Raw genomic sequence first — 26,315 nt, 5'->3', positions numbered from 1 at the left:
TTGAATTACTTACCATTGTCCTTCTGAGGCCGGTGTTCTGTCGAGTTGAGCTACTTTGTCGAGGTAAGCTTTTCTCGACAAAGTAGCTCAATTCGACAGAACACCGGTGTTCTGTCATAAAATCCTACCTATCGAGACGTGCTATCGAGCCTTTCTGCGCATGTGCAGTTCAACCGTCTTGGAATTAGGTTTAGGTTTTAGGGGTTAGGGTTAGGTTTTAATGGTTAGGGTTAAGGTAAGGGTTTTAGGGGTTTTTGGGGGGTTAGGGTTAGGGTGAGAGTTAGGGTTAGGGCTATCGATTAGCACTACAGTAGCATTTTTCGACAAGGCAGCATATATCGACAGAACACCGGTACAGTCAACGTTAGTTACGTTAACTAGCAAGATAAGATAAGTTCTCTATTTAAACCAGGCTTATTTGGTGAGGTAAAATCGTTCATGGTCATTTTCCAAGGAGATGAACTCCCTATGTTTTCATTCTCATTTTACCATGACTAAGTTGTGCCTTTCTGAAATTCTTTCGCCACTTAGCCTGTGTGGTTTGTTATTAGGCTAATGTTAATGCATAAGAAGGTCTAATGTTATGCTCTGAAAAAAGCATTACTATAAGTGAAATCTATAGGGGCAATGTAAAAAAAAACTAGCGAGCAAAACTAACTAGCTAGCAAACCCTATTATTTGAATTTTAGTGGTGTTGATTCTGCATTCCACAATTTCATATTTATAGACATTTTTAGAAGCTTCATCTAGATACTGTTTTCTTAAATATAGATAAGATTTTATTCACAGACACACTTTGAGAAAAAGGAAAGATGGAGACATCAGACACCTTTTTGGTGGTAAAAGAAGAGTAAGTAGGAAATATTAGTGTTAAGAGGTACAGAACATTATACTAAAAGAATAGGTGCAGTTTTGCAAACTGTTAGTGTGTATGAAGGAAAGTGGTGGTCAGCAGAAGGCAGGAGAGGCACAGGGGCAGGCAGCAAGGAGACGGCAGGATGAGAACAGTGTGCAGGCAGCAGGAAGAAGGCAGGATCAGGACAGTGTGCATGCAGCAGGAAGAAGGCAGGATCAGGACAGTGTGCATGCAGCAGGAAGATGGCAGGATGAGGACAGTGTGCAGGCAGCAGGAAGATGGCAGGATCAGGACAGTGTGCATGCAGCAGGAAGATGGCAGGATGAGGACAGTGTGCAGGCAGCAGGGAGATGGCAGGATGAGGACAGTGTGCAGGCAGCAGGGAGATGGCAGGATGAGGACAGTGTGCAGGCAGCAGGGAGATGGCAGGATGAGGACAGTGTGCAGGCAGCAGGGAGATGGCAGGATCAGGACAGTGTGCAGGCAGCAGGGAGATGGCAGGATGAGGACAGTGTGCAGGCAGCAGGGAGATGGCAGGATCAGGACAGTGTGCAGGCAGCAGGGAGATGGCAGGATCAGGACAGTGTGCAGGCAGCAGGGAGATGGCAGGATCAGGACAGTGTGCAGGCAGCAGGGAGATGGCAGGATGAGGACAGTGTGCAGGCAGCAGGGAGATGGCAGGATGAGGACAGTGAGCAGGCAGCAGGGAGATGGCAGGATGAGGACAGTGTGCAGGACAGTGAGCAGGCAGCAGGAAGATGGCAGGATGAGGAGAGCGCGCCGGACCAAGAGGCTGTACTTTAAGATCTACTGTATCATCAAGACAGATATTAGCCTAATAGGCAAATATTTTTTTCTGAAGGCTGTTGGAGCTGGGGGACTGAGAGGGCAGGAATAACACCAGACTGCTGGACCAGACCAGGCTGTTTGTAAATGTATAGGCTTATTACTTTTACTAGTATACTTCTCCTAGGATAATTCCTGGGAGTTATCAAAACCAAATTATTTTGGATAGGGATAAAGATAATGAGATCTTCTGTATTGATTCTCATTTTGTTGCATGTCCAGACCATGACCCTGTGTTGCATACATGTTAGTAAACACCACTAGCGCATCTTGCACTCTTAATATTGATCCTGGTGGTGACTATTCGTATTGACGCAGTAGCGGACCATAATGGTCATAGAAGTGTTATGAAGGCAGTACCCCCCAATTATGGAGGGGTAATTCGCACTCTGGGATCATGTCATGGTATAATAGCTCCACAGCTCAGGACCAGTGATGGTGAAGACTCCACGGCCCATCCCAGGACAGGCAGCATTCTCAGGGACTGGAAGCACGTTCCTCACGCTGGCAAACGCCACAGAAACATTTGGAAGCATCTTGAGAAACAGCCTCTAACAGAGAGCCATGATGCTCCTCCATAGTTGCTGATTGTAAGATAGAAAGGAGATGTGATTAAACTTCGGTTATCACCACCTGCTTCCTGTTTGCCAATTCCACCTCTTCACCAGTCGCATACAGTAGCATTCATCCAGCACCATCTGGTGGTCCCGTCATAGCACTCATCCAGTATTATCTGGTGGTCCCGTCATAGCACTCATCCAGCATCTTCTGGTGGTCCCATCGTAGTACTCATCCAGCACCGTCTGGTGGTCCCGTCATAGCACTCATCCAGCATCTTCTGGTGGTCCCATCGTTGCACTCATCCATCATCGTCTGGTGGTCCTATCATAGTACTCATCCAGCACCGTCTGGTGGTCCCGTCATAGCACTCATCCAGCATCTTCTGGTGGTCCCATCGTTGCACTCATCCAGCATCGTCTGGTGGTCCCATCATAGTACTCATCCAGCACTGTCTGGTGGTCCCGTCATAGCACTCATCCAGCATCTTCTGGTCGTCCCATCATAGCACTCATCCAGCATCGTCTGGTGGTCCCATCATAGTACTCATCCAGCACCGTCTGGTGGTCCCGTCATAGCACTCATCCAGCATCGTCTAGCTTCCCCAAATGCTCAGGTCCTCATCTCTCAGCTACAAAGAGCTCAGGCTCAGTGACTCTATTCCCTTCTCTGAGCTCTGTGCTCTGGCCCAGCTATGAGTGTTTTTGGTGGGGGGAACTTGCTGAAACTCAGGGCCGTCAGAAACCCCTCCGCCAGTAAAGGGACCCCCTCCTGCTGCAGCCCCCCATCTATAACTATCTACCTTTGAATGCCATAAACACAGGTGAGGTTCAGGTGGGAAATTATTTCTGTTTATTTAGTTTTATATGTATAATTTTTAAATCTAATTTTATTTTTAATTTAATTTAATTTAGTGATCAATGGTCATTGTTGATACACCACAGCAAAATGTGTCCTCTGCATTTAACCCATATGTGACATAGCAGGGGGCAGCTAATTTAGCACCTTGGGAGCAGTACCTTGGTACTCATGGTACCTCAGTGGTGCCTTGCTGTGAAGGGCGCTTAGCCAACCTGTGGTGGAATCATTTGTCTGTGGGCTTATGGCCTGTCATAGGCACCATTAATCTGGCAAAAACCTCAGAAAGATACAACAAGCACCACACCTTCCAGCAAAGGGCTGAGAATCATTTTGAAATGTATTGCTGGCACCCACATAAAAGTGTGTGCAGTAAATCACCAAGCAAGGTCACCATGGAGTTAATCCAATGTGTACAGGATGTCAGGATCAAAGGGCTAGGAATTCATATAAACATGACCAGAACTATGGAATCCATGGGCCGGAATGCCACAAAAGAGAGCCCACACCATGCATGTACAGACACCTAAAAATACACAACACTGCTTGAATTCCCTTCATTAAATTGCTACCTTCTTCCAGAAGTCCCTCACCTAGGCACTGTACACAAATTCTCAGACTCGAACTTCAGACCGTCCTTCGGCTTCTAAATGATGAAATTAAGACAGCTTGGTGATGCCAAATGCCCGGCGTTGAAGACATTCAGCGGATCCTCCGGTGTGGGGGTACAAGTAAGTAGGAATCATGGGATTGAGATGAAGCCCCAGTCACATGATCCCCTGCATTCACAGAAGGTGGGGAACCTAGATGTCCCACTGAAACTGGAGCTCCCTTCCAATCGCATGATAAAGGCTGTTTATACACAAGGTCACACGATGCTTGGTCAGCACAACACATGTCAGCCCAGGTGGTAAAGCAGGGTTAACCAGGGTTGACTGGATTAACCTGCAGAAGTTCTTTCTTCCACACCTTCGAAGGCCTGTTGCCACTTGGGGGGTCCCTGCACCTTGTTCCTCTGGTTGCGTGTTGCCATGGCATGGGTGATGCAGTTATTGTTGGTGTGCAGTGCCGATCGAGCGATCTTGGTGGGCCTGGATGAGCCCCTGGAGCTGGAGGTGGTCTCCACTGCAGAAGAGTCAGGAAGCACCTATAGAACTGAAAGCCACAGAGAGGAAATAGAGGCATCGCTCTTTATTCCAAACATGTTAGCTTGGAATGTGCTGCCCCCGTGTGAGCTGAAAGTGTTACTGCAAGGCTGTCATACCAGAGCAGTCAATTATTATCCCTAGCTAATCGTGATGGGCTAAATGACTCTTTTTTTGGGACACAGTGTGTTTAATTTAGCTCACCTAAAATATTTCGTTCACCAACTCATTCAATGGCACTTCCAGTTTGCATAAAGTAGAACTGAAACACTTGTGTTGTAATATGTCAAAAAATTGCCTATTATTTAGGCTAAATAATGTTGAGGTGTAAGCTAAAAGCAGCAATAAGTCATGTGAGAAAAATAATATTTGTTATTGAAATATAGTCAATTGCTTTCAACACTGTACCTTAGGTACCCATATTTGTTACAAACACAAACCTAACATCACATGGTCAGCTAACAAGCCCAAATGCTAATAAACCTGAGTTAAACGAAGAGCTACGAGAATGATTCCTGGTCTTAGAGGAATGTCTTATGAGGAGAGGTTAGCGGAACTGAATCTGTTTAGCCTTGAGCAAAGGAGACTAAGGGGGGATATGATTCAGGTCTATAAGAGACTAAGGGGGGTATGATTCAGGTCTATAAGATTCTAACAGGTCTGCATCATATTTGTTACAAACACAAACCTAACATCACATGGTCAGCTAACAAGCCCAAATGCTAATAAACCTGAGTTAAACGAAGAGCTACGAGAATGATTCCTGGTCTTAGAGGAATGTCTTATGAGGAGAGGTTAGCAGAACTAAATTTGTTTAGCCTTGAGCAATGGAGACTAAGGGGGGATATGATTCAGGTCTATAAGATTCTAACGGGTCTGGATGCTGTTCAGCCAAATGACTATTTCAATATTAGTCTAAATACTAGAACTCGTGGCCATAGGTGGAAATTAGCGGGAGAACATTTTAAAACAAATTTGAGGAAGCACTTCTTTACACAGCATGTAGTTAGAGTATGGAATAGTCTTCCTGCTAGTGTAGTGGAAGCTAAAACCATGGGTTCCTTTAAATCAGAGCTAGATAAGATTTTAACAACTCTGAGCTATTAGTTAAGATCTCCCCAAACGAGCTTGATGGGCCGAATGGCCTCCTCTCGTTTGTAAATTTCTTATGTTCTTATGTTCTTAAAATAAATTTAAATTGTGAAAATGTTGCATCTCTAAAACCCAACTGCAGCATACAGGGAGTCACTGCACATGTAGGCTATATACTACAGCAGTAGATGGTGTATTTCAGTCACGACCGAGGTACGGTTGTCTTGTTCAGTAGCCTATCACATACTGACTCACTCACCAGCTCATTCTCTCTTTCTGGTCTCTTGTTCTCCTTCTGGGTGCATTTCCCAAAAGCCACTAATAGCAACTTATGTAGCTGGATCTGTTCAGTTGCATGGTATAAATATATTATAAATGTATAAATACATTGAATAATTTAAATGATATTCGTGCACACAAAACCAACTCTTTTTTCCAAATCACCTAGCTCACTAAAAAGAACAGGAATTCCCATCACTAAACAAGAAACTCTGTTCATTCACTGTAGGTTTAGTTTCCAGCCAATCACCTGCCGCCGTACAACCCACCCTTACATGACTTTCTGGCTCTCATTGACCCATCAACGAGAAGAGAAGCAGCTTTCACGTCATATTTCTGAGGACAAGTGAAAGAATGAAGTGAATTATCAAATCTTTGCAGGGAAGTGAAAGTGAGTGTATAGTTCCTGCAACACAGCAAATGCACCAGTGTTAAATTAACTCTACATTGTATTTATATGTCAGTCCCATCAATCTCAACTTTAAAGCACAAGTAAGGTAAGAGTCAGGAAGAAGAAGCATGTGTTCATGAACACAGTATGCTGGTCATCAAGAATAATCAAAGCTGACCGGACATAAAGTTTACATTAAAAGAGAAAAGGCCATGATGGTCTTTGTCATTATGATGGGTAAACCAAACGAATCAAAGTTCAAATGAGTGAAAATTAAAATGGGGCATTTTTGTACCTGTGTGCTACCTATATGAGCTTACAGTCTGAGAAGAGGTGGAGTCACAGTCACAACACTCTATAGTGTCATTTGAACACTGTAAGAGCTAATAAAGTTTAACACTATAGAACAACACTCAATGAACTCTGTAAAGTGTTCAAATGTAACACTAATTGGTGAGAACCATATAAATACCATGCAGTATTAATTTAACACTAGCACATTTGCTGTGAATGGACGTCACATCATTACTAGCTAATTCACAGATGACCATCCAGGAAGATCAAAGCCCGACAGAGGACACCTTTCAGAGAGGGAACAGAGAGTAAGAGGGGATGGAGTGAAGTATGCAGTGCTGGGCCTCAGAAGGGAAACCCAAAACACCATCTGCTAATGGCCATTCGCTGTAAAAGTGCCGGGTCATGGCACAGCCAAGTGTGCAATTACCACAAGCTGGTGCCCCCCAAAGTGATACCTTCAGCCCCAAGCAGCATGGTCAAGACAAGCAAGAACTGCACAGTAATATAACCACCAAACACCAAAGCATCATGGGATAGCATCCTATGTACTGCAGTAGTATACGGCAGTAGATCCATTTAGCAAAAACATGAAAAGCTCCAGTAAATGTTTCAGCTGTACTAATGTGTGGATTTATAAGCTGATAAACAATAAAAAACAATCAGGGAGATCTTCTGTTAACTGGGCAGTATTACAGGACTGTGTGTAGACTGAAAACCTCAGGCACTCCCATCAGTGGACAGAAGAGGGCACTTAAGAACATTGTCATAACAAGTCTTCAACAAGCAATGCCTCTAAACACCATTGTCCGTAAGGTCTACACTTTCAGTATCACAAAATAATACTGAAATGAGACTCAAATGAAAAATGCAACTGTAACTAGAGGAATAAGGGATATTTCCAGTGCTAAATTTCTGAGGAGAGTTAAAGGTAAAAACTTAAAGCTTTGTGATACAGTGGTACCTCAGTTCTCGAACTCATTAGAACTCGAATTTCTTAAAAGTTGAACCAACCAGTTCGAAAAAAAATTACCTAGAGCTGGATCTGAATCTCAGAAGTCAAATTGTGAACGCCGACCTAAGATAACTTGTACGCGTGGAGAAATGAGTCACGCCGCACGTCTCTCAGCGGAAACAAAGGGTAAGGCTTCAGTCTCAGCCTCGCATTCGCTGTGATAGCACCGTGCATGTTTACACTAACTGAATACATATATTTAGACAGTAAAAATGCATTTAGACAATGATAGACAGTAACAGTAATTATTATTATATAATAAAATACATTTAAAAATAAAGATTTATTATTCATTATTTTAATATTAATAATAAACCATGAATACGTTTAATTATAATAATATTGTTGTGCCGAGTGGGGACAGAACGGAGACAAAGGCGCAGACATCAGGGTATCGGGGAATACGGGGTTTAATTACAGGTAAGGCAGGCAAAACACAGACAGACAATACAATGACCGGACTGGGAAAACAAAATGAAACGCAGATGAAATACAGAGGGCTAATGAAAACAACTAGAAACAGCTAATCACACTGGGATTATCACACAGGGTTAACGAGGGGGCGTGGCACACGGAAGAAGTGGACGATCGGGGCATGACACATTGTTTGGATGCATTTATTTTCTTACTTTACAAATTACTGTTTTGATAAATGTGCTTAGATATGTTTAGTACAGTATATGCTCTTCTTGTTTTACCCGGTTTATTTTGTGTTTAAATGCTAAAAAAAACATATTTAGGTGTAATTTTTTGGGGTCAGGAACCATAATTATATGGTTTTCCATTATTCGATCACAACTCGAACTTTTTAGGATTCAATCCGGAGCTCTGAACGGATTAAATTCGAGTTCTGAGGTACCACTGTATGGGCACATTTTCCAGAAGGATCGAGCCAACATGATAATTAAAGTCCTGCACATTAACCCATCACTGGCACAACTGTATGAGCACTGCTCGGTTTTTCTAATACAGACACTAGATATGAAAAATCAAAGCCTCATTCCAGCCCCTGGAAATGTCGGTGCTTGTGATTCTCATTACATCCAGCATGAACAGCTCCCAGAAGCCACGGGCATAACTGCAGGAAGGTCACGTCCCCACGTGAGGCGAGAGACACAATAACAAGCTGGGTCATGTAAACAAGATATCAAAGCATAAGCTGGCTTAGCAGGTAGACATAAGCAGACTGGTCCCAGAGAAATAAAAAGCATGAGAGCGAGAGAAAGAGAGAGTGCACTAGTGGAGAAGAGCATGGGGCTAAAGGGTCTGTGGTTTCTGACTGTGGGTGACCTGACTCTTGTGAATTAAGGGGTGTCATTAGATGGCGACACCCCTGTTTTTCATAACCAATCAGCTTGCTCAGGTTCCAGGTATGCACATTCCCATTAACAAGTATTCCAGTCTGTGCAGATCTTCCTGGCACTTTTACGAACGGCAAAAATGACAGACGTATGCTGCAGAAAGAGCATCCCGGCCTTGCCTCCGAGATCTGAGGTCAGGCCCTGCGTCCCACAGCTCAGCATCAACAGCAGAGATCAGGCAGTTATTCCTGTGGGACCATCATACATGTGTAGCCAGTGGGTTATGTTTGGATTGGGGGCTGGTCGTGACAGCCATTTTTCTGTCCTGTGGTTCCCTCCCTCTTTCGCTTGGGTGCAGTTATGCAGTCCTGCTCTGCCGGTGTTGTTAACCCTCTCAAGGCAGGCGTTGCTGATTTGCAACAGTTAAAAACTAACTACCTTATTACCCCACATACATATTTTATGAGTTTTTTTACTCAGAAGTACCACTGCAGGACTTGGTTGTCCTGTCGTTACCTAAAACTTAATTTGAGCCTGAAAGGGTTAATTGGGGATTAGGACGGGCATTGATTGGGCCACCTATATATCACGTAGTTAGGAACACGAAGGTACGTGGGGTCCTCGCGGCAGCAGGGTATCTGATGCAGTTTGTGGTGTAGCAGCGTTTCAGCTGTCTCTGCTTTCAGGTACGTCCCGAGTCTCCCTTAATTTGCTTTAACTGGCAAGTAGTGGACTAAGTATCTGTTGTTAATCCTGTACGTGCTTTGTCATGTCAGGATATTATGATTGACCTGTTTGTATTTTTACTGTGTTCATGTTATATTAAGGTTGTTGTAGAACATTACACTGCAGTCCGGGGTAACCTGTTGCATGTATTGTCTGCCTAGGCTGTTTTAAACTGTTTACATTTACCCAATTGGTGGTTAAGTACTACTTTATTCAGTGTACTGGTTTATATGCTCTCTGATAGTTAGCATTAATTTGGCTAAATGTATACATGTTTATTGTTGCTGGTAGGTCTGTCAAACTAGTATTTTTAGTGTTAGTATTCGCTAGCTGCTTTTTAGCCACGTAGCGAGGGGTTCTTAATAGTGTGATATTTCACTGAATACAAGCATTTATTTGTTGTTTTGATTTATAGCTTTACATGGGTGTGCTGCATTGCTACTTGCTGTTCTCTGTACAGTGTGAATGTGATGCTGTTCATAGCTTATTTATATATTTTGTTTTCCTCTAACCTGTGTGCTATAGCGTAAGTGTAATGGACACTGTATGTGAGATTGCTCTGTATGCCACAGGCTAGAGTGGGTTTATTTTTATTTGTATATTTTCCTTTTATCCTTGTCAATTCCTCAGCCCCCTTCCTGTATCTTTAATTGACCTGGGTGTTGGCTGTACAGGGTAACTTAATGCGTTTAAGGGAGATCACACTGGAAAGCTGGGTTTTCTAGTCTTTTTTTTGTGTTAACATTTGCAGTGCCACATAGTGTGAAGCTCTGTTGTCCTTACCACTTAAGGTACCTGAGTATGGTGAGGGTTGCAGGGTGTTGGATTGAAGTGTACACTAGGATAAGTGTGTTTGCACAGTCACGTGTGGCATAGAATTCCCAGCCTCCCTCCAGGGTGTCTACCCTCCCTGGGTTCAATAGGCCTCTGCCCCAATGTCTTAGTGATTTTGTGTTTGCTTACTGTCTTTTTTCCCCACTATTAAGGTAGTGACCAACCCAGCCACATGAGTACTTATTAAAGATTGTATTTTTATATTTTTTGTAAAACCTGTGTCTGTATTTATTTAAGCATTGGTCCCCTTGCTTTGACACTTTTTTAGTCGGTGAATTGCAAGGGGTGGCATAGTCCGGTACATTTAGGGGTGCCACACATGCTTGCATAGATGGATAAACGCACTGCCCATCGATCCATTAACCATTTTAGATTCACAATGTATGATTATTCCGTCCATTATGAGTCTCCCCCACCCACAATGCTTAGCCCTGCCCACAGCACTCATCCCCACATTATTCAGGCCCTGCCTATAGTGATCACCTCACCCACACACCCAGTGCTTGGCCCACATTCAGTGCCACTCAGTGTGCAACCCCTCCCACAGCATTCAGTCACGCCCACAGCGCTCAGCTCCACCCACCTGCTTGTTCATGAAGATGTAGATGATGCGATTGATGGCAGTGCTGCACTTGGCCAGCAGCGATGGCACAATCTTGAGCACGGAGGTCACCAGCCCCGGCCGGCCGAAGGAAGCCAACAGTGCCACCACGCTGTAAGGCAGCCAGCACACCAGGTAGCAGATCACCATGACGACCACCATCTGCAAAACCTGCTGCTCCTGTCTGTGGCTCAGGGCTGTGTTGATCCTGGCCACCTGGATGGCATCAGGGTGGGAGAGGGGTTGAAGGATGGAGTTGTCATGGTGATGGGGAGGACAGGGAGCCCAGTAGAACCTGGATGCGTTACTTGCCCAGCTGAACTACACAAGGTGCTACAGCGCCTCCTTTATCCAGAGAGTGAATGGAAACTGAAATAAGCTACCTTTTCCTCAAGGGTGTGGGGGGGAGGTCTATAGAATGGCCCAACCTTCCAGAGACGGGGGGGGGGGGCTTGGCAGCTGACTCCAAATGAGAGTGATGTTGCATTACCAGTGATGTTAAGTGTCAAGGAAAGACAGACAAACAGCACAAGATGACCCTGAGTGGACAGGTAGACCCTAACAATGAGCTGGGCGGGCGGGGTGGGGGCTTGAATAGCTTTAGTGCTTTGGATCTTGTTGTAGGCAAATTGTGTTCTAATTTAATTTGACATGAACCACCACCAGGACCAATGTGTGATGAATGAGTAATGTTAGTGCCCAGGGGGATTGGGCAGCCAGTGGACCTCAGACCCCCAGAGGTTTTTTTTTTTTGCTTACTAGGGAGTTTTTGGTTCCTCTCCTCTGTTGTCGTCTGGCTTTATTTGTTTAATTTCTTTCCTTTTTCCCATCCTGTATTTCTCTCAATGATGTTTTGTGTATCACAACACATTCATGTAAAGTGCTTTGGGATGACTCTGTTGTGAAAGGTGCTATATATAATTCAATTCAATTCAATTTTATTTATATAGCGCATTATCACAACATTACATTGTCTCAATGCGCTTTACATTTCTGCCTCGTAAGGACCCCCCATTGAGTAAGCCAAAGGCAACGGTGGCAAGGAAAAACTCCCTAAGAGGAAGAAACCTTGGGAGGAACCAGACCCAAAGGGGGAGCCCATCCTCCAGGGGCCGGCAGATGAGTCAAACAAACAAGATGATATGACTAAGCTAATACAGACAAGATGAAATGACTAAGCTAATACAGGGGTTGAAATATATGTCTCAACGCAGCGGCCGACCGGTGCAGGCACGTGGTGCTTGATGCACGATGGCAGGATTAATAGACACACAGCCGCAGGATGGATGGCGAGGCATCGTGTTGAGCCAAGGGCAGGCAGGTTGGAGGGTAGTTGCCGGAGGTGGAGGTAGTTGTCTTGCAGGCCGCAGAGGCATAAACTCTTCAACGACATTGTGCTCCATGGAGCACACCCCAGAAGAGGTGAGGGAGGAAGTAAGAATAATTGTGTATTAGCCAGAGTTGAGGAAATCAGAGGCAGTGCAAGCAAAATGATCGAGTGCAATATTCGTCTAGGCTCCGGCAGATCTGAGTATAGCAGCACGAGAAAGAGGGAGAGACAGGCGGGAACACAGGCATGGGGACTCCCTGAACATCAGCACTCTAGTGTAGAGCTAGAGTGACAGCACTGACGCCTCAGTTTATCCAAAGCCAATGACACCGATCCCCACCCAGCTCATCACCTCATACTGTTAGTCTGACTGGGAGTGAGGGACTAGCTGGAACCAGAACTAGGTTTCCTATACGCTAAGCTATACAAGTGCGTTTTTAATCTAGACTTGAAAAGCGAGTGTGCCTGAATCCCGCACATCCGCCGGGAGACCATTCCACAGCTGCGGAGCCCTGTAAGAGAATGCTCTGCAGCCTGCCATAGCCCTGCCCAGACAGCAAAAGGTAACTGTGGCAGATCTGGGCCAGACATTGGATAGAATTTGGTGCAGATCCGCAAAACGGGTTTGCGCCGGGGTCTTTCTTTCCAACGGCCCAATACCGGCACGGATTTGGATTGGGGATCAGGAACAGACCTTGGCCAGTACTGGCCCGATACAGTTATTAATGCTATGATATTTGGTGTGGATCTGGCTCAGATCCGTGACTCAAACTTTACATCTGGGGCTCATTTGGCCCTGGTCTGTGATTGGTGATTAATTTTTTCAGCTACACCTGGGCCAGACATGGCCCAAATAAATCCCCACGCATTTCTCATCTTCAAAACAGTTTATTTTTATTTATTTTACATTTCTGAATCTCAATCTCATCCAGAGAACACATAACATTTTTTGTCATTACAAAAACTCCAGTCATATGAAAAATGTAAAAAATATATTCAAAAACATTGTGACAAGCTTGCGTGGAATAAATTGTTCAATTCAATATCAATTGTATTTAAAAAAAAAAAAATGCATCATGCAATAATTAAAAAAAAAAAATAACGAATTTACATGTGTTCGGAGACCAAGTGTCAAATAGCAAGACATTGAAAATAACAGTCAACTTACATGATAGTTTGGATGGTTAAAGGAAAACAGGTGATCAGCAAAAGTTGGAGCCAGTGGAACCGGGTACAGGTCTGAACATAAAAAAAGTACATTTATTTTACTAATCTCTGAATATACATTGATCTGTGTTTGTGTGTGTGTGGTGGTATCTTACTTGGTCTGTCACTGAAGAGTAGGAAGTAGCACGTGTGAAAGTAAACTGGGAATACAGTTTTCAGACTTTATTCAGGAGGAAAGGAATTCAACATTTGTGCTGGATGATATTGGTGGTGCCTATAGAGTGTCATTTCTAAATCTTAATGTGTTATTCGACAGGGCATCAGGTGGAAATAAAGATCAAGCAACAAGTTTCAAAATCAGGGGACAGGTGCATTATGTGTCTCAAAATGTGACTATGTATGTGATATAGCTGGTTACCTGCAAGAGATGATGGGCAGCTTGACCTCAACTTGACTAGCATCAGCAGATGGAATGGAACAAAACCTATGGAGCACAGTTCAAAGAAATAGGAGATATTTAGCTACTCAAAAAAAACTCTAACACTGCTGCAAAAATGAGAATCTGAATTTGAAATGAACAAGTAAGAAACTGAAAAAAGGGGGGAAAATACACTTAATGTTTCACCTAATAGATAAAATACACTTCAAATCTAAATAAACATTTGTTCAAACACTATCAAAATTAAATCTGAAAAAGATTTTATGCTAACACTAGCAATAAACGTTATGCAAACATTTAACTAAACGATGTTTGCTGATTTATCCAAAAACCGTGTAAACAGGGTCCCATCAACTGGGCCTACTAAGTTTGAGCAACTTTAAGTAACGTTTGCATGCTAACCAGATAAATGAACTGGAAGACACAAACAGGCTGGAAATGAGCTTAGATAATATTTACTGCCAAGTTGGTGACACTGAACCCAAAATTAGAATTTTACGCAGACGTACAAAAATATTGCCCGCATCTCATTGCACATAACATCCACGCGAACGGAGATATTCACCAATTTTGATAACAGGCTTTCACCACAATCGCCAATTCTTACTTTAAGCCTACTTTCGCATTAGTTATGTTTTTTAATCGCATGGATGGAGCTATCAGCTATATGTCAATCTGATGTCAATCTTAATATAGTTTTATAATGCACTTACCAAGAACCACAAGCAGGTCTTCACTGGTTGTTGTGTGACTCTTCAGTTACCTCTTACTGAGGCACGTACACGCGCATCTGCGAGATTTAAAAAAGCGCGGGTCCGGTCTGCGCTGCTGCACTGGATCAGATACGGACCTTTCTGACGGACTGTCAGTCAGAGCTTGCGGACAAATATGCTGCAAAGCTGGCGCAGAGGTGCATAGTGAGTGTGACTGCTACGCGAATCTAGTGATTCGAAAACGGATCCGGCACAGAGGGAATTGCTGTCTGGGTGTCTACTTTAGGAACTAATAGATATCCTGCTCCTTGCGAACGAAGCAGGCGAGAAGGGTTGTAAGGGACCAGAAGATCATTGAGATATTGTGGTGCAAGGCCATTCAGAGTTTTGTAAGTCAATAGTAATAATTTGTAGTCAATCCTAAACTTGACCGGTAGCCAGTGCAGGGAAGACAGGATAGGGCTAATGTGATCAAATTTTTTAGTTTTTGTTAGAACTCTGGCAGCTGCATTTTGTACTAACTGAAGTTTATGTAGGGATCCAGATGGACAACCCGAAAGGAGGGCATTGCAGTAGTCCAATCTAGAAGTTATAAAGGCATGTATTAGTTTTTCTGCATCTTGAAAGGACAGCAACTTCCGAAGCTTGGCTATGTTCCGTAGATGATAAAATGCCGTACTCGTAATGCTATTTATGTGAGCACTGAAGCAGAGGTCGGAGTCTACCAGGACACCAAGATTTCTGACCACTGTTTTAAATTGAGTAGGGAGGCCGCTAGGGTTGGGGTTTACAAACTTATTGCGGGCCTCCTTAGGACCGATTAAAAGAACCTCAGTTTTTTCAGTATTTAACATGAGGAAATTCCTTGCCATCCAACAACGGATGTCTAGCAGACAGTCGGCTAAAGAAGAGAGCTGGGATGCGTCACTAGGTTTAACAGATATATACAATTGTGTATCATCAGCATAACAATGAAAATTAACACTGTAATTTCTAATTATGTTACCAAGCGGTAGCATATATAGATTGAACAGTAGGGGGCCCAGCACTGATCCCTGCGGGACACCATATCTTACTTTAGTGGCTATGGATGACTCATTGTTTACATGGACAAACTGGTAACGATCAGTTAAATACGAACGAAACCACAGTAGTGCTGTCCCTTTAATGCCAATCAATGTTTCCAACCGGTCCAAAAGAATATTATGGTGAAAATAAATCGAATTGAATGAGGAGGCCCTAATTATTATATTACGCTTGTTAATTTATTACATTGATAGCCACCTTATAAAGATGCTACTACCTTGTCTTTCTCACTATCTTTTAGTGTTGTAGTCAAGACCACCTAAACCGAGACCAAGACATTTCCGAGACTGGAGGGTATAAAGACCAAGACACTGCCGAGACTTGAGGGTACCAAGACCAAGACACACTAAGGCGAGACCAAGACCAAGGCTGGTCGAGACCAAGACCAAGACCGAAAACAGACTAGGGCTAGAATCGACATCACATTACTCAGATGAACTGTAGAGAAAAAAGGCATTCCTGTAAAGTGTCATTACTCGTTAAATCAAATTCATGTTATCTTTTCAATTATATTGTCCATATGTCCATATGTCTCTCATTTAAAATCTCCCAGATTTGTCATAGTTACGAGACCTGATGGGAAGCTAATATTCTCAGCAATCCTCTCCTATAACCATTTTATCAGACCTCGTCAAGGGAAAGAGATGGGATGTACCAGAAAGATGTTCATATTAATTCTCTTATACCAGGGACAGAGGCCTCGGGAAAGCCAGTGGTTCCCAAAGTAGGGGTCGCGACTCTCTGGGGGGTCGTGAGACATTGAGGGGGGGGTCGTGAGATGATTTCCAAGAAATCAATTTTTTTTTTTTAACTACTAGAAATATTTTATCAACATTTAAAATTTTTATTAAATTGGATTAAATTAACATTTTATCCATAAATAACAAAAGACAAAAACTAGTAGTTAATAGTTACTGTCACGTTCGGCAAGAAGGCAAGCAAGGAAGCAGGAGAGCGAGCCAAACTGATGAGTAATCAGGGGTTTTAATGAGCCAAGGACAGACAGGTAGGGACATCTACAGACATTACAATGACGGATCTCACGAGATGTACTCAGACGTGGACTAAATACACAAGACTAGCCAGAAATAACAGGACACAGGTGATCACAACCAGGAATTGACACGAGGTAATGAGGGGGCATGGCACACACAAGGATCATACGGAGCTGGGCTTGACAGTTACATTAAAAAAAAAAACATGCAAATTAAAAAGCCATCAGCCTTTCAAATTTCTTTCCGTTTGATCGCGACCCCTGAGGTGATTACGACAGATTAATGACACATCAATTCAACAATTTACAGCACCATGTTAAATATGACGCGACTGAACATGGAGGATGATCTCCAAGTCTCCAAAATTAACCCAAGAATGGACTTGCTGTGCTCCAAGCATTGTGCCCACCCATCTCATTAGGTGAGGTGTTTTGTTGAAATTAAACGAATGAGTAAATAACAATTAAAAAAAAAGTTATATGGTTGTTAGAGCGTTGTTCTTTTGTGTTGTCATGCTCATGTTTGGATAGGCCTATTGGCGCATGTGCACCGTTGCACGCAACATTTGTATATTTTAACCACTTCCGAAGGATAGTGGGGGTCGCGAGTCACTGGCACAGTTATTTTGGGGGTCGTGAGCTGAAAAGTTTGGGAACCCCTGCGGTAAGCTATGAATACGGCTATGTAATGATCCTTTGCTTTGAATTGAAGAGAATGAGCCTCCAGATTGACTTGCACCTCTAAGACCGTGCTTTCTAATGAATGTAAAATACCTAATTTATTTGAATTATAACTATACTATAGACTTCGCGGACATTTCTTTGCCGACTTCGCTATGATGCGATGTGTATGATGTGTGTGGACTGTGAAACATTGGCAGTGTCCGTATATGTATAAATGTATAAAATGTAACATTTTTAAAATAGATGCATCTGACTGGTTGCATTTGAATTGAGGCGCATAATAAATAATGATACTGTTCTGTGAGGATGTGCTGTTTTCTCTTTTTTTCCCCATCCCATCGAGACCGCTATGTCCGAGACCAAGACAAGACCGAGACCAAATAGAGTCGAGACCATGACAAGACCGAGACCACATAAAATTGGTCTTGAGACCAAGACCGGTCTCGAGAACTACAGCACTACTATCTTTACAAGACTTGTTTCATTTATTCCTGGCTTATTCTCTTATATTTTACCATTTGCTCCTGGCTGCTATTTATATTTCTGCGGTACCCATGTATGGTATGTGTTAGTGTATGAGTGATTATTTGAGACTCACCACAAGCAACTCATTGTAAAGATGTCTCTGCCATACTGTGACAGACAGACAGATACACACATACATACATATTACTGTCATTCTGCAAAACACAAGGTAATGAGAACAAAACTGTAGCTTCTCTAGAAGCCTGATACAAGATGGGGGTAATAGGTTCGACTATAAATAATAAATAAAAAGGAAGAAATACAACATGCAAAACAAACAGTAAGATGTATATAGTACACAATATGGAATCAAAGAATATTGGTGCAGCACAAGGATAATGCATATGAAAGATAAAGACTAACTTTGAAACAAATGCCAGGCTTTTAAATGAGTTTAGAAGAGCAGGGCAATCCAAACCCACTCAGCCTACAGCCCAAAGCCTCTTCTGCTTTACTCAGATGGCAACCAGCTTTACTGGCATCTATGAGGGGTACCTGCATCGAATCCAGTTGAGAGAGTTAGCCAGACTGGACCTCCTGAGTAAATTGTGAGTCAGCTGTCTAATTAATGAGCACTCTGCTGGGTGATAACAGGGCTTGTCCTTTAAGGTGCGCAATTGCGCGTGCACGCCATCACGCGCCTAAAATGGTGAAGAGCTGCGCAAAGAAATGCGCGCCTATCAATAAAAAAGAATTAAACTGTACGCGCCCTTTGTCACGTGACCACTCGACGCTCCACGGAATTATTCATGACAACAATGGCGTCGAAAAAAAGCATAGATAACAAGGGTCATCCGTGTCAGAATGCAACGTTTTTGGGGAGGGGAGCGATGGTTGGTGTTAATTAATTCGTTATGAATTAATTTATTTAATTGTAGCCTACCGTTTCCACTACCTGACCCGCATGGTCTTTGTTTTACCCATAACCAAACCATAAATAAATAAAGATGTTACACACAAATTACCACCTGTCAATCACTTTTTCCGCGGGACTCTGGCAGGAATAGGCACAATGATCTGTGTCGTTATAATGGCGTCGACAAACTCGGTTGGTAAAAAAAGGTGCAAATTCACCTTTCTGGCAATACTTTAGCTTTAGACCGAATGAAACAGGACAGCCACGAGATACGCCTGAAGTGGTGTGTAGGATTTGCGGTCAAGTTATCCGCGCAAAAGATGCGCAGACGTTCTGTTCGTTATGGTAAAACCATGAAAAAGGCATATTTGGTGTAGTTTTATTTAATCTAATTTAATTAAAAAATAAATAAAAATTCTGCTGTTTCTGTATGCCTCATTTTTTAATGTAAACGAACTAGTTCGTGTAATTCGTTTGGAGTTCACTGTAATTTGTATTGTGATCGCTATAACAACTTCCTTGTTGTTTCCTCATAATAGCCTAATAATAATAATAATAATAATAAAAGTAAAGATGCGGAAATTGAAAGCATGCATTTAATTTGGCTATATAGTGTGATTTAAGTGGTGTGTTTTTCGTGAGCTGGTTGCTGCTGCAGCGGGGGTGGGGCGGAGGATCGCGATGTCGGCTCAGCATCGTGATGTCTATCGGCGATGGACGAAGACTGAATTCTGAATTGCAAATTTTATTCACCAATAAAAAGTGATTCACTTTAAATGGGTTTCTACAAAATATGTTAAAGCATTAAAACTAGGACAAAATTCTCAACTAACACTAGGACTTTTTGGATTTTGAAAGAAGTTATAAAGCACATTTTAGGCGCACAAAAAAGGTAAAATTGTTCACCTAGCACACTTAGGGTGCACAAAAAAAATTGTGCACCTAGCACTTTTTAGGTGCACAAATTTGTGTGCGCCTGCATTTTTCAAAGGACAAGCCCTGTGATAAGCCTAGCTTAGCAGCTATCCCTGGTGGGAGCTCTCTCGCACCCGGGGCTGTCACTCTGACTCCTATCAGTGCCCCTGCTGGATGGTGACACCGCAATTTATCTTGGCATACAGAGGTGTAACGACATACAAAGTTTATTTCTTTTGTAATTAGGATTGGCATAATAATAATAATAATTCTCTGGGTGTCTCAAGAGGTCATTAGAGAAAAACTGTTCCTGCTGCCCCCTCCCTGACCCTGACCAGGACAAGAGATTAGAAGATGAATCAATATCCGCCCCCAAAGTTTATTATCCTTTTCACCACCAGCTCACTGCTCACTGGCTGAGCCCCTCAGGCTAAGCATTTTTATTGCCTGGCGTGGGGAGTCCTGGACCTTAATCATATGCTAGATTTCTATCAATCCCAGGTACCCACTTTCTGGACCCACTCAGCCATGGGCAGGTACGAATCACCCTGATGATTTCTTATCTCCCCCGCGGTTCGATGTGGTGGTATGTTCCATGTGCTCACCTGCTTGATGGCCTGCAGTAGCCTCCCATAACTGTAGATGATGACACTGAAGGGGATGACAAGGCAGAAGAGGAACAGGCACAGGATGTAGGAAGCGCTGTTTGCGTCATGGGCGGCCCAGTTGACAGAGCAGGTGGTGCTGGGTCCCTCGGGGCCGTAGTTGCTCCAGCCAAACAGCGGGGGCACTGTCCACACCACCGAGTAGCCCCAGGACAGCACTATTCCAGCTGAGATCTTGGCGTAGTTGGTATCATTGGCTTCAGTGTGAGCCATCATGGTGCAGTAACGCTCATAGGACAGGAAAGCCAGCGAGACCAGCGACACGATGCCTGGGGGGTGAGCAGGAGGGCAATGCTGCTCTCTACACATTCAACAGGAAACACCACAGCTCACAGTCCTGACCAGCTGCTATCCACCTCATCAATTCCCTCTAACTAAAACTGAGGGCACCAGTATATAGAAAAGGCAGTATTTCAATTAAATAAAATCAGTCGGTCGCATGAGAAGGCTGGATCATCACAACGGCGCTCAGAGCATGCAAGGAGGAAGCCATTTAGATTAAATAAAAAAGTTAATTATAATAATTGTAGGAATTATTAGCTCAGGTAAATTTTAATATCTCCACCAATATGTTTGAATTAATTAAAGTTTAATTAATTATTATTTAATGCTGATTATTAATCAATTGTTATGCCGGCTCCTCCAAACTCGATTGCGGTATCCCCGTGAGTCTGTTAATGTGAGACTTAAATGGGATTCACTAATTACCAGTAACCTGGGTTAGAAGGCTCGTCCACCGAGCTGCGTCACCAGGTAATGTAAACGATTGGTAGCGAAGCTCCCCTCACAGCCGATGAGAGGGAGTCTCGCGATGTTTCAGGCGAGTTTGAGGTTCAGAGCGTGTTTGTGTGTGTTTATGTGTGTAACCCCCCATTGGTGCCTCTCGTACCAGGCTCGGCCTTGTCTCATGCCACCTGGAATTTAGGCCCTGCGATATGTGCATGTGTGATCCTACATATCCCCCCTTTTGGCTGATGATGGCATTGCCATCATTCAGGCGACGGAAGTTGAAACAGGATCACCAACATGCAACGAGGCATTGTTGACATCCCATTGTTTGGCACTCTGGGTGGCACAGTGACAGGATGGACAGGGAGGAGGCGCAGGGGCTGGCGCCTGGCTTCTGGGACCGCGAGGAGTGGTGAATCCTATGTCGAACAGGGTGCCAACGGCTGCTGCAGCTCCCAGCAGGGTGCCCAGGAGCCTCTTGGGTAGTTGATTGGACTCAACGGTCATTGGGTAACTGCTCCAACCTGTGGGTAGTGTCTGCGGCAGTATGATGCAGGGCATCCTGGGTTCATCGGACACCTGTCCCACTAGTTTGGGGTCTCTCGTGCGGGTAATGGCTCAGTTGACATCGTTCGACAAATACTCTCTCTGTGTGGGTACAACAGCTGGTAATCACGAGACCGGGCTGTCCCCGGAAGACGATGCTGGGCGGAGGCCCAGGGCACACCATGTCGGATTGGGGCCTCACCCCTCCTAGGCAGAGTAATGCTAATAGCGGGGGCAGCATCATCCTAGTAATAGGGGGTAGAAAATAAAGACCAGATTAGGAGTGGTGGTGAGTCGAGACTCTGAGCGTTGTGCACACCGGTGCAAAGGGAACAGGGAAAAAGTATAGTGGCAACAATTCTCGGCCAGAGAACAATTGCAAAGAAACAAACAGGACAAAAAGAAATGCAAAACTGGATCCTCTTCAGTAATTTCCCAGGCACGCGTGAGCCACCCCAGGTCCTTACCAAATACAACAAAAATAAAATGAAAAGCTATCAAAAGAAAGAAACAGATAAACAAAAAAAAAAAAAATGAAAAGGTTACCCAGATATCAGTAGTCAAGCCCACCACCTACCGCCTACCCTATCTGTGACCATCTTTCCTCCCCTTTCTCTTTGATCTTTCTTGTTGGGGTTTTGGAAGAGATTTCAGATGGGAAAGTTGTCCTTCTTTTGGTTGGAATGTGGTTCATTCTAAGCTGCTGGCTTCGTCTTGAGTGCCTCGTTGGTTGTTTTGGCATTGCGGTGTCCTGCACAGGGTGCATCGTGGGCGTACAGTAGCATGACCCCACTTTGTGCCTGAGGGACCACGAGCCGCGGCGAAGTGTGGGCATCAGGGACATGAAGAAGTACGCCCTCGGTAAGACGAAGAGATGGTAAGATCGTTATCAGGTGACGGAGTTCAGGAAGGGAGTCTTGGTCGGTTGCGGAGATCGATTTGGCAGAGGGGTCGCGGAGGTGATCACAGACCTTGCTGAGCACAGCATCAGTGGATTGGAGGGAGATGATGTCCGAGTCGGAAAGCTGAGGGGAAAGTCCCAGCAATGAGGCCGCTGGCTGCGAGGCAGACGCTCGGCTGTGGCTGCGGGTGATGACCTGGACAGCATGGGTGGGTGGGGGGGGAACAAAACTCCCACGGGTCACCATGTAGTGCCCCTGCTTTTGCGAGTGCGTCCATGCGGTCATTGTATGTCTTGTCAAGTCCCGGGAGTCTGGAATGACCGCGAACCGTCTTCCAGTAAATATGCATGTTTTGTGCAGTAATGAGAACATCACATGCCTGCAGGAGGTCTTGATGTTTGACAGGCTTGTTTCCTGAAGTTTTAAAGTCAATTTGTTTCCAGTGAGGGAGATGGCACATGAAGCTGAGACGTGTGTAGTTGGAGTCTGTGCAGATCAGTAGGTCTGGTACTCCATGTTCGGAGGCTATCTCCAGGGTGATTAAGATTGCTGCCAGCTCTGCGTACTGCGATGTGTGAGGACCAAGCTTGAGCTGTTGTGGTGGGACAGGGTCATCATTGAGCCACAGAATGCCAGCTCCAGCTTTCAGGGTCCCCTGATGTTTGAATGAGCACCCATCTACATAAATGCTGATCATGTCTTGACAGACATTTTCATCAAAGTAGTGGTGTTGAGACGGTTCCATTGGTGTGGGCGTGTCCAAAATGTTGGGTGCTGCTGGTCCCTCCTGAGAATAGCTGTGGCAGCTGGGTGACTGTACTGCGTCAGGCTGGGCAGTTATGGCATGGATTGTCAGGTGCTGGTCATCAGCAAGCTCCACGTGACATACAGTTCCTTTTGTCACTGGTGACTCTTCTACTGCCATAGTCATGACCACATCTGTGACTTCCATGCCTTGGAGCCACATGCATTTCCCGATCTTGGGGCAGAAGGATCCCGGAGTAGGGTCCAGCCTGCACAGGAAGGAGTCATGATGCTGGTATGGGTCTCTTGTGTCAAGACACTTATCTCCAGCTGCGTTCTCTCCATGGTGTGGAGTGAGGTCTGAGGAGACAGCCAGGGTTTGACATTCCCATGTGGCTGTGTCAGGTGTCCACAGACCTCACTCCACACCATGGAGAGAACGCAGCTGGAGATAAGTGTCTTGACACAAGAGACCCATACCAGCATCATGACTGGGAGCTGCAGCAGTGGCAGCGGTTCTCTAATTTGAGCCCAAATTTTCTGACGTTGGAAGTCTAACAATGGCTCGAACCGGTTCAGCAAATCTTTCCCAATGAGGAGAGGAATGGACTCAAGTTGGGAAATGTATACAGGGTGCATTACATTCATGGGGCCGATGGACAAATCGAGGGGGATCATGTGATCCATCCTGGTGCCCACTGGTGAATATGCCTGCACGTCCAAAGAGCATTTCCTCGGCTGGAGGGTTTTGTTCTTCTGGGCGGCTAGGTGCTGCACCTGGTAGAAGAAACTGGCTGACATGAGGGTGATGTCTGCTGCAGTGTCTCGAGGGTGAGAACATCTTCCAGGGTGATGGAGAGGTAGAATTTATTGGCTACCCCCCTTTCCATCAGGTCACCCAGAAACTGTGGCACAGGGGCCTGGCCAGGAAATGGTGAGGCGTCGCCACAGTCGGATTGGTGCTCTGAGTCAAGGCACACAACCAGGACAGTGCTGCCGGGCACCTGCAGGGGCTCATCCCCTTGATCAAGCTCTGTGTTGGTGACGGCAACATCAGGTGCTCTTACTGGGCATGAAAGAAATCACGCAGCAACTGTAGTAGATTAGACTCCTCTTCTTCCTTGGTTCGTCCAGGCCTCGAGGCTGGATCGTAACCTCTCCTTCTGTCTTGCCAGTTCTGCTGTGGATTCCGTTGGGAACTTGGGGGAGAGCTTGTAATAGGAAACTGGTTTCCCTGTCGGTCTCTCCGCTTGTTCCATGGCTCCATTGGTCTTAGCTTACCCTTGTTAGGATAGCGCCGTGTCTCCCACCTTTGAAGGCGATTGTAGTAGGCTTGGGGAGCTTCTTGTCTGCTCTGTTTAACATCGAAGGCGACGGCGATACCTTGTTCTGACTCAGGATCAGCAAACTCCCGAGTCAGTGCCTCGTGTAGCAGCATGGCGTTGGCTTTGATTCGACTAGGTTGTCGATCCAAGAAGCTGCGGACCTCCAGGCTAGATGTGATCCTCATAAGGTAGACTCTGTCCTTATTGGTCACATTGTCCAGTCTTTGGAGGTGGAAGTTAATGTCTTGGAGGTAGGCATGAATGTCGTGGCCCCCTCTGGGATTCGGGGTAAACGTGTTGATATTCCGAGCTACTTTATCAAGCTCCTTTGTGGTAACCCGGTGCTGGTGTAACGTTCGCTTTGGTAGGCCTGTTCCATCTGTGGTGTCTTCTCTGAGAGCGACCTTCTGGGTTCTTGGTTCCTCAAGGTCTGGTGAGGGGCAGGGAGTTACCTCGTCCCGATGAGAGATCCCCGTGTGCCTTGGGAGCGACCGCACTGTTGGAGATGACGTCGGTCCCATTGCTGATTCGTACGGTGCCTCGAATTCCAACTTCACCTCATATGCTTGCTTCAATTCCTGTCTCACCCGGTCAATCTCTTCTGCGTCAGCCCGATGTTTCATTCTGGCATTGGTGAGCTGTTCCTGGGAGCTGATCAGTTGGTGATTCATCTTGTGCAGACGTCTCTGTGCCTCGATCAGATGGTTTTCCAGGGCCTGGATCTGACCATCCTTGTTCTTGAGCTCCGTGTGGGCTCTGTCCAGCAGGGTGTCGGCCTGGTCCAGTCTGGCTTCGAGGTTTTCTCTGGTGGCTCTGGCTTGCTGTTTTTGCTGGTCAGCTTCAGCTCTGAGCTCTTCCAGGGCGTGTTGAAGCTTTTTGCTGGTGTGAGGCATTTCGCCTTCTTCCGTCTCTTCCTCCTCATGGGGTGGAGAGCTTCTCTTTTGGAGTTCTTGCTCCAGATTCCCAATGTGATGCTGGGCCTGGGTGGCATCTCTCTGTGCCTCTGCCAGATGTTGTTGGGTGTTTTCCTCCTGCTGCTCGAGTGATTGCACCCTTTGTTTCAGGCAGGACGTTTCCTCTTCGCTAATCTGCAGCCTGGCTAGGAGTTTGTGTGCGAGGGAGCCGAGTATTTTGGTTAGCTCCTTACTCCCGCATTTCTGAGTGGGTGGTGTGGCCATCAGTTCGGCGATGTCCTCCTCAAGCTGGTCAGCTCCTTTGGACCGTGTGAAGTCACAACATCCAGCCAGGTACCCAAATCCTTCCATTGGTCAAGGGGGCTTTCTATGTGGGTCATGGTGACTCGGTCAACTGGAGGGTGATCGCAGAAATCTGATATACTCAGGCTGGGTGTTGCCAAGGTGGGAGGCCTAACACCTAAATCTGGGCGAACAAATTAAACAAAAAATAAAAATAAAATAAAGTAGAACTGGGGCCTGCCAATGGGTAACTGGAAGGGTGTAGTGAACCACGGGAATAGTTACCCACGACAAAATAAACAAACAAAAATTGTTCCCTGGGAGAAGTTGTTGCAGGTTAGAACAGTGTGAGTTACTCTAGGGCCTGAGAGATGCCCTAGTGAGGGGGAAAGGATAAAGCCTTATCCTGGAAATTGCAGATCTGTGGCTACTGACAATGTCAGAAGACCACAGGAGAAGTTGGGAACAGGAAATGAGAAATAACAGCTTCAAACCAATGGGACTGCATTCAAACGTAGCTTGCTGTTGCAGATCAGATTACCCCTGAGTTGGGCTCTGTTGTACAACTCCACTTTGACCAGAAGGGGGACCACTAGCAGGTTCTGCTTTATTTGTCCCTATATGAGGTCTGAATGCTGTCAGGTGTCCCTCCTGAGTAGGGCATGTCCCACAAGCTCAATCCCAGCCAAGCAGGCCCAAGTCT

General features: G+C 45.0%; 1 protein-coding gene across 1 annotated transcript in view; it reads right to left on the bottom strand.

The window, feature by feature from the left end:
• Nucleotides 1-25,681, bottom strand: part of LOC111838091 (pinopsin-like) — a 33,702-nt gene extending 8,021 nt beyond the window's left edge. Inside the window, exons 1-4 of the mRNA XM_072711722.1 lie at nt 25,564-25,681; nt 20,111-20,439; nt 10,779-11,012; nt 4,245-4,273 (exon numbers count right to left, since the gene is read on the bottom strand). Of these exons, the coding sequence (XP_072567823.1) occupies nt 4,245-4,273; nt 10,779-11,012; nt 20,111-20,439; nt 25,564-25,681 (710 nt within the window). The remainder of the gene's footprint in view (nt 1-4,244; nt 4,274-10,778; nt 11,013-20,110; nt 20,440-25,563) is intronic.
• Between the last annotated feature and the right edge of the window lie 634 nt (nt 25,682-26,315).

The sequence above is a fragment of the Paramormyrops kingsleyae genome, chromosome 4 (genome assembly GCF_048594095.1).
Source record: "Paramormyrops kingsleyae isolate MSU_618 chromosome 4, PKINGS_0.4, whole genome shotgun sequence".
In the NCBI taxonomy this organism is placed as follows: Eukaryota; Metazoa; Chordata; class Actinopteri; order Osteoglossiformes; family Mormyridae; genus Paramormyrops; species Paramormyrops kingsleyae.
The sequence above is the reverse complement of the archived record's forward strand: the minus strand, read 5'-3'. Positions and strand labels throughout refer to the sequence as shown.